Source organism: Rousettus aegyptiacus, unplaced genomic scaffold (genome assembly GCF_014176215.1).
Source record: "Rousettus aegyptiacus isolate mRouAeg1 unplaced genomic scaffold, mRouAeg1.p scaffold_m13_p_14, whole genome shotgun sequence".
NCBI classification, from domain to species: Eukaryota; Metazoa; Chordata; class Mammalia; order Chiroptera; family Pteropodidae; genus Rousettus; species Rousettus aegyptiacus.
The window spans coordinates 8,463,247-8,471,991 of record NW_023416289.1 but is presented as its reverse complement, the minus strand read 5'-3'; the positions used below and the strand labels follow the sequence as shown (position 1 = coordinate 8,471,991).

At 44.9% G+C, this 8,745-nt stretch overlaps 1 protein-coding gene across 5 annotated transcripts in view; it reads left to right on the top strand.

Moving 5' to 3' along the window:
- Positions 1-2,418: 2,418 nt before the first annotated feature.
- Positions 2,419-8,745, top strand: part of CSNK2A2 (casein kinase 2 alpha 2) — a 35,439-nt gene continuing 29,112 nt past the window's right edge. For 2 of the 5 annotated variants that reach the window (XM_036231321.1, XM_036231320.1), the window contains exons 1-2: positions 2,767-2,878; positions 3,666-3,777. In XM_036231321.1, the coding sequence (XP_036087214.1) occupies positions 2,775-2,878; positions 3,666-3,777 (216 nt within the window). In that variant the 5' untranslated portion in view covers positions 2,767-2,774. Of the gene's footprint in view, positions 2,879-3,665; positions 3,778-8,745 lie in introns of all 5 variants that reach the window. The other 3 variants (XM_036231319.1, XM_016130095.2, XM_036231322.1) reach the window with 3 other exon arrangements.

Below are 8,745 nucleotides of genomic sequence, written 5' to 3'. Positions count from 1 at the left end.
CCTAGAACCCAGAAAACTCATCCAAGGGCTCAGGATTAAGAACCTCTGGTCTAGACTTGTTATCAGAAAGAAATTCTAAGGGGCCGCATTTAGGGCTTGAGAATGTTTGTGTCTTCTTGTGTGAAAGAATTTAGAGAGGTTTGCAGCTTTGGGAATTAAATTCCAAAGTCCACTTACTCCACAAATGCTTTATTTATTTTCTTCCAGTTTTTATTTTGGAAAATTTCAAATCTGCATCAACTACATCCTTCAATTCTCAACATTTATCTCTAAGAGCTCCCTTCCCCCATGTTTGCTTGTGCTCATGGGAACTCACATTTTTCTGGAGAACCATTGGAGAGTAAGCTGCAAGATACCATGATAGTTCTTTCCCAAACAACTGGCATAAAACGCCGAAGAGCAAGAGATTATCCTGCATAACCACAATATAATTCTCACACTCACAACATTTAATACCAATACAATACTACCATGTAATGTGCATCCTATATTCAAATATCCTGGAAGTCCCAAAAGTGTCCTTTTAGCTGTATTCTTTCTATGTTCCTTCTTTCTTCCTTCCCTCCTTCCCTTCTTGCCTTATTCATCCAGGATCGAATAAAGAACTATACACGTCATTTAGTTCTATCTCTCAGTCTCTTTTAGTCGAGGATACTACTTCAGACTTTTGTTTTCTCTTGTGACACTGATATTTTCGAAGAGTCCAAGCTAGCCGTTTTGTAGAATGTCCCCCAGTTTGGATTTGTCCGATCGTGTCCTTGTGATTAGATTCAAGTTAGGCATTTTTGGCAGATGCCATGTTCCTTCTCACAAATGCTGGGTGAGCCAGGGGTGAGCATCCAGACTCAGTCCTTGCTCTCAGGCTGCTTTTACAGTGGAGGAGACAGACAATAAACCGGGAGACAAAAAATAATTACAAAATATGCCGTTGTCTGAAGGATGTGGATAGGGTGCTGAGACAGAGAGGTATCAACTCTAACACCTAAGGTGAACTTAAAGCTGAGTCTTGAAACGGAATACGGAGTCAGGTGTGGGAAGGTAAGGGTGGAAGGGGCGGAGGTGGCCAAGCTTGGAGGATGCAAGGAACAGAAAGATAGGCGTGTGGTGGTCTCAGGGAGGGAAAAGTGATGAGAAAAGCCCTGGGTCTGGTAATAATAATATTGTGCACTGAGTATCTGCTAGACTCTATTCTAAGTGTTTTATATGGTTTACCTTGTCTAATTCTCCCCACAGCCCTGTGAAGTAGGTGCTATTACTGTTTCTATGCTATAAAATCTATAGCACAGAGAGGCTAAGTTATTGATCCGGCATCACACAGCTTTTAAGTAGTAGAGTTGAAATTCAAACCTAGATGGATCTGACTCCACAATCTATGTTCTTAATTATATCAAGAGGGAGGAAGCAACGTCTCATCTAGAAAACAGAATGTGAGAAAGAATTGGATCAGAGCAACCAGGGCTGAGTGAGGAAGTTCTGTTGACAAAGGATTAGGATGGGAACACGAGACAAAAGAAAGGCCCAGAAGGCCAAAGAGAGGAGGATAAGACAACACAATAACTTGGGCCAAAGTTTGGTCAGCCATCCTGCCCTCAGTCCACACCAATCCCTCTCCTGTCCCTTCAGGCGGGACTCTCACAAGTCTTCTCTGGCTCTCCATCCTCCCAAACAAAACCAGGGAATTCACATAGTCTCTAAGCTTCTCCCCACAGATCGCTTTTTTAATGACAAAGGGAAACATGGGAACTTTACAGGGAACAACCTATCTGACTGCAGCTTAACCAAGAGAAGGAAGTGAACGCTGAGAGGGCTCCTAGGCAAGGCTCTGCAAGGGAATTTTTGGGGAAAGTGTAAGAGAAGGGTTTTGCGAGGAACGTTGTGGATGTAGAGAGAAGGGGTGGTCTTGGAGTTGAGGAGTCTATAGGTGACAGGGCAAGGTCCCCCGGGAAAAGGGAGGGGTGTCCCCGGGAGGGGTGTCGAAATTTAGAGGGGAAGGAGGTTCTGAGTGATAAGAGTGAGTCATTAGAGAAGGACTTGATGGGAATAGCTCGGGTGACAGGAGGTCGGGGTGGGCACACCAGAGGGTAAAGGGTTCGGAGTAGGGGTCTCGAGGACAGTCCTGAAAGGGTACACGGGGGCGAGAGTAAGGCTTTAAGGCAGCGCTGTGTGGGTTGGGGAGGCCCTGCCAGCGCGCCCCGCAGGACTGAAGTCGGGGAGCTACAGAGGCGTGGGGGGGCGGGGAGACGCGGCGGCCGGGGGCGGGGCCGGGGGCGGGGCCGGGCCAGGCCGGGGCGGGGCCGGGGCGGGGCCGCCCGGCAGGTCCCCCCGCGCTGCAGGGGGCGCTGTGAGCCTGGGCGGCCCCGGGCCGGGCGGCGGCCGCTCCTGGTGAGCGCGGCCCTTTTTCCGGGTTTCCTCCTCCTCCACCTCCTCCTCTCGCCGCCGCCGCTGCCCCTTTCCCGGCGGGCGGCTGCCGCTGCTGGTGCCGCCGCCGTCGCCGCCGCCTCGGGGCCGCGAGCCCAGCAGAGGCCGCCGCGGAGCGCGAGCGCCGCCCGCCCCGCCGCCCCGCCGGCCGCTCCAGGGCCGGGCCGGCTCGGTCGGCGCCCCCGCGCCCCCAGCCCGCCCGCCCCCGCGGGCCCGGCCTGGCGTGGCCGCCCGCCGCCGCGCTCCTCCTCCTCCTCCGGCGCCCCGCGGCCCGCCGCCTCCTCCGCCCGCCGCCCCGCGCCCCTCGCCGCGCCGCCTCCCTCGGCGCCCCGCGGCGCCCCCCGGTCCCGCCCGCCATGCCCGGCCCGGCCGCGGGCAGCAGGGCCCGGGTCTACGCCGAGGTGAACAGTCTGAGGAGCCGCGAGTACTGGGACTACGAGGCTCACGTCCCGAGCTGGGGGTAAAGCCGCCGCCCCCCGCCGGGCCCGCTCCCCCCCGCCCGCCGCCCCCAGCGCGGACCGCACTCGCCCCCGGGCGGTCTGGCTCCCCGCCGGCCGCTCTGCTGGGCCGGCGCGCCCCGGATCCGGGGTGGGAGGCAGCCCTGTGTTCGGCGCCCTCTCCTCCCTTCCGTCCCTTCCCTCCCCGCCATGCGGCCCCCTCTCTCTCCCGTACCCCCAAGGAATGCTTTTTTTATGGGGGGAAGTGTAAGGTCCAGGGACCAGGGCCTGGTGGAAGGGAGGGAGCAACCCTCCCTCCTCCCACTTTTGGGTTTTTATTGGGGTGGGGAGTCAACAGCTGTCTTCTTGAGCTATTAAAATTCTCTGCCTTTTTAGTTTTTCGAAATGAGGCTGGGTGGGAGGAAATTTTTAAAAGACGTCCAGATTCTCAGAGCTGGCGCTGTCTACCAGGGTGTGAAATATGAGGCTGTTGCTGTGGCGCCCCGGGCCGAGGGGCGCCCTCTGAGCCTCGAGGATGGATGCTTTGCTCACCCATCCTAGATTGGCTCAGAGCTGTGCCTTCCTACCTCATGTCCCCAAGTTATGAGAGACCAATTAGGTTAGGAGCTCTGCAGAGTAAAGGGAGCCAAGTTTATGTTGTGGCTTTCATTTAGGGAATGACTTGTGGCGTGATGTATAGACACTTCCAAGTGTTTGATTAATGGAAGGAGCTGGGTGGGGGTGTGTACTGGGCACAGGCTTGGTTAATCCCAAGTCCTGACTTTTATGTTTCTCTCTTGCCTTTCACAGTAATCAAGATGATTACCAACTGGTTCGAAAACTTGGTCGGGGGAAGTATAGTGAAGTATTTGAGGCCATTAACATCACCAACAATGAGAGAGTGGTGGTAAAAATTCTCAAGGTGAGTGTCTTATGAGTGGCATTAAATTTTTTTCCCCTTCAGGTCAAAACTACACCAGCCACATTCTAGAATGAGGCAGTCCAAGCTTTCATTTTCTGTATCCTATGTCTCATACCCCCCTACTACTCCTCCCACTTCATTTTCCTGTAAACTTTCAAGAAAATATGCAGACCTGTTTCAAATCGAAATGTGATGGCATAGGAACATTCTTGTTTTGAAATGTAATTATGAGTTCTCAAAGCGAATATTCCAAAGGGCCTCCATTTGCTACAAAATAAATAGGTATTCTGAAAAAAGAGAAGCTTTTCATGAAGATCCGGTCATCTCAAGGGCTCCTTGAGCACTAGTTCCTTGGTTACTCTTGGTGCTCTGTGTTATCCCAGAAAGGAAGTTGGAAAAGATGGAAGCAGCTTCAGAGATGGTTTGCAGTTAGAGTGGAGGGAAACCTCAGTGGATCATCACTTGTTCCTTTTTTGGTGATAAAAGTTTCAAGTGGGGTGGATGTAGGGAGCCAGTAGTGCCGGAAGATTCATTGTTCCTTATCAGCTACTAAAAGTGAAGTTGGCAGCAGTAGATGAGTACACTTAAATTGCTAAAGTAATAAGAAAACAGTCTTATTGTTTGGTTAAGCAGCCTAAGTTTGACTTTTTGTCATCTCTTAGATGAAGACATGGTCTTAATGAGCATGAAGAGTTGGCTAATTTCTCTTCAAGTAACTGTAGCTTTAATAAGTTTGTACTAAAAAGTAACTTGTAGCATCTGTGAGGTCCTCAGCATTGCCTGATCATTTAATGTGTGTGCATGTGATTTAGTGAAATATGGAGAAGACCAGAAAGTAACTAGTCTAAGCACTTTTACAGATACAAGATTTCCAATGTGACCATTTTGCAGACTCTGTGGATAAGAATGTAGTGTTGAAAAACTGTTTCTGTGTTTGAAGGATGGAGTTAGGGTAGGTGTGTTCCTGTTTGACATGAGGGGTCAAGCTTATAATATCTTAAAATCACCTTTCAGGAAAGGGATCAGCTCTTGCTACCATCCTAGCCTAGTGATGAAGAAACAATGCAGTAGAGAGAAAAAAACAGTTATTTGCGCTGTCAGAAACACTGGGATGAGAAGAAATTGATGTTGAAGATTTGGAGTTTGACTCCCCTCTTCCCTAGATATGAATTGTACCTACAGAGTCATGTGTGTGTTTTTTTAAGCACAAATATTTAAATGTTTCAGGAAAGGTCAGCTGGGGAAACCATACAATTTTTTCTTATATGCATAAGCGTTTTTAATATAAGCTGCTTAAAATCTTTACTAAGAAAAAGCAAGGCATAAATTGAAGTTAGGAATATCCATGTTGTGCTGCTGTGCGTTCAGAAGAATGAACTGCTTGCTTTAAAGCAACCCAGAAATATGTCTAAAAATGTTTAGAATAAGCGCACCTCCCTGTGGCATCTTTTGAAAGGAACAGCTTTCAGGTAGATGCATAAGTAACAGTACATTCATTTAGGAAAGCATCACACTACTCGTTAGGTATCCTTTTATAAAACTTCGCAGCATTGTTGCTGGATAGTTCTTCCCCTGCTGTAAAAATTTATAGGATGTGTTTAGGGAACCCCATTTGGAGGCTGAAGGTTATTTTTACAGATGAGAAATCTAAACACAAAGAAACTCATTTCACATCACTATGTTGAAATGACCCTCAGCCAGAACTCCTATTTGCTATTTCTTCCTGTCTCTTACTGCTCATTTTAACATTAGATTGTAAGGTCTTCATATCAAGCTCAGAGTAAGTTTCAGTGTTCTGGAATAAGGCTCGGGAGGCCCCTTCAATGCTCTAGTTAATGAAGTGTTTCTTTTCAGTTCAAGTTCTTTTCGGGCTGCAGTCTGAACCACCTGGTTTCTACTGGGTAAAACTACAGTCACTTCTTTTTGTTTTTCAAAGCCATATGGCATTTCTATTCAGATTTTGTTTTATCCGAAGGATGGGGTAAGAAACTATTAATGGTATTGTTGTGGTTTTCTCATTGTTTTGACAGGATGAATAAAAGTAGATTTAAAATGATTTTTTAAAAAGAACAGAGACTTTATCCAAAGTTGTGCTCCTCTATTCAGATACATTGAAATTATGACTAATATCTACTATTAGTGGTGTTTGGTCATAGGAAATTAGGTCCTTAGCAGAGTACTGGCTGCTCATAATTTGCAGGAATCTAGAAAAAGCTTCCTCTTCATGTAGGCCTACTATATTTCACCTGCAGGTATTAATGTGCACGTAGCAACCAAGATAGAAGGTACATTCCTTTAAGAACAGGACCATTTTCTATTTTAGTCAATAACATGTCCAATCAATCCTTCCTGGCACATGAGAATGGTTGGATAATGAAGGAACACAGGAATTTTTTATGTCATTTAGTTTGTATCAGTAGTAAATTTTTTAAGTATTGACCAAAACATATTGGTTATTAAGAGGTTTTAGGAATTTAGAAATTGGTGAGCAAAATTTTACTATCAAGTGAAATTCTGAGGCTGGAATAGTAAAACTTTCCAGTGAGTAGGGCGGTTGGTTATATCTTTTTTGACAGAAATTGTTTTGAGGAGGAAAGAGAAATAAAGAAGGGGGAAAATGGTAAGGGTTAATAGAACAGGGCAGAAAACCACTTTAGTGCTTCAAGTTTCATCTTTTGATTCTGAAAAATCAATTTTTCAGTTCTTTTATAGTATTTCTTAGGAAGGTGTACATAGAGGTAAAAGCATTTGGCTATTTTGGACAACTGTTAGTATTTTATGAGCACCATCAGTGTATGCCTTTTAGCCCTTCTTGGGGTCCTTGGTACCCTTTAAATTATTTCCTGAATGGAAGGTAAGAGCAAGACCCAGAGGGAGCGTGCGGTTTGTGTAGAGGCACTTGGTTACGGGGCGGAAACACTGGGTTTAGGACCTTCTATTCCTGTCATGGATTGTTGGTAGATGTGAGGGGCAAAGTTAGGACATTTGCCAAATATCTGACTTGATGTACTGGAAGGATTGACGAACAGTCATAAGAAGTCAAATTAATTTGTTTCTAATGATTTTTTGGCGTTATTCTTCTGAAAGGAAATATTTGACTGCTGGGTTGCTGTTTGAAGTGTGGACTAGGTGACTACCCAGAGAGCTGTATTGATGCCAACAGGGCTCTGATTTGTGTCCATAGCAGCATCTTTAATGCATAAGTGTTACTTTACTTTCTAGGTTTGAAGCTTTTAATAATCAGTGTTTTTTACTTTTTAAAGCTATACAGCTCCTCCAAGTCTCATGAAGATCACTCGCCATATTTTTTGGTTAACAGTTTTATCCCATTAATATGTTAGAGTTTTTTGGAGAGCGAATCATGTGAAAAAAATACCTTCATGTAAAGTACCCATTTTCATGGCTCCAGATAGTTTCTAGGATCTGCAACTTCATAGCCAGGTGGTGTAGTGTAAGAAGTGCTGTAAGTGGAGGGCTTAACTCACAGAGTTAGGAGAATCAAATGAGATATTGATAGATGGGTAGGTAGGTGGATGATAGCGTTTTAGAAATCCACAAAGTGGTTTTCTTTTCTGAGAGAGTGTGGTGTGGAGTGGGAAATCCAGATTCAGATGTTAATTCCAGCTCTTCAAAGTTCTATGATCTTGAGCAATTATTTAAACTCTGTGCCTCAGTGTCTTGTAAAACTGCATTAGAAATACTCATCTTGGAATGCTATTAAATGATTTAGGGGACAGAACCAATAGTGGAAAGGACAGTACCATTCTCAATGAATTTCAAAAGGCCTGCTGTATGCCTTGCCTTTTTATTTTTTTTATCTCCCCTCTTTAATTCTACCCCCCCACTTCCACTTCTGACCTATGGATGTTACTGTTTCCCCTTAAGAACTGGATCTCTGAAGGTGGGGCGTCTCCTCCCACACACTTATGGCACGCCCCTGGCGCACTTGGGGGGCCTGGCGCCCCTGGGGTATGGTCCATGGCTGCACCTGTGGCACAAACCCAGGACCTTTTCTGCGTGTAAAGCAGACTGTGCTGACCACTACACGATGGAGCCACCCCCTGCCTTGCCTTTTTAAATGAAAAAATATATAAATCCTGAGAATAAACAGTTAACCCTCAAGGAGCCAATAATGTAATTGAAAAGATGAGACTTGAAATTTCAATTAGGGTAAAAGTTACTGTGAAGAAATAACATTGGTCAGTTGAAGTTTACATTTGAGATGCTGTCAAGATAATAAAATAAATGCCATCATTGAGGCTGAACTTTCTTTACATTCTTGGCAACCACTGTTCTTTTTTTTTTTTTTTTTAATTTCTCACAGGTGATGAAATTCATATCTTGGTGGGGCAATTGTTGCTCTGGAAGTGGAATAAAAATAAACCCAGAATTAAAAGCTCTGAGCTGTAGTCCTCCCTGTCTGGAATTTATCAATTCATTTGAAATGAAAGAAGTTTTAACATCGGACTTTGTTAGTATTTGGTGGGATTAATTGGGGTCATAATTCTTGTTTACACTCTTTGTAGATGTTAGTTTGCATATTCAGTCATAATTAAACCCTAGTAGTTGAAATCAGTCGTTGCTGGTTTTTTTATAAAGCGGCTCCAAGTAAGTAAGTAGGACGGATTACTGATTTTATCAGGTTTTATCTTTCCAAGGATTCATCGCAAAGGTTGTCTTTTGTTTTAAAATTTGTAAATGTTGGTACATAGGGAAAGAGAAAAAGTACCTTACTCTTGGATTACATTGAACAGAGGTCTGAATAGCTGGAACTCTTCATGTGGGCAGAAACCTTATGAAAAGACACAGAAAATTTTAAATGAGTTTTTTCCTTTTAAATATTTTCTTCAGGTTTGTGCCAAAATTTATTTATTTTGAACCATGATTTAATATTTAATTTCTTTTTTTAAGTTCTTTGCCATTTTCTCTACGAGACTTTGAATAAAAAAAAAAAAATGGCGGAGTGGT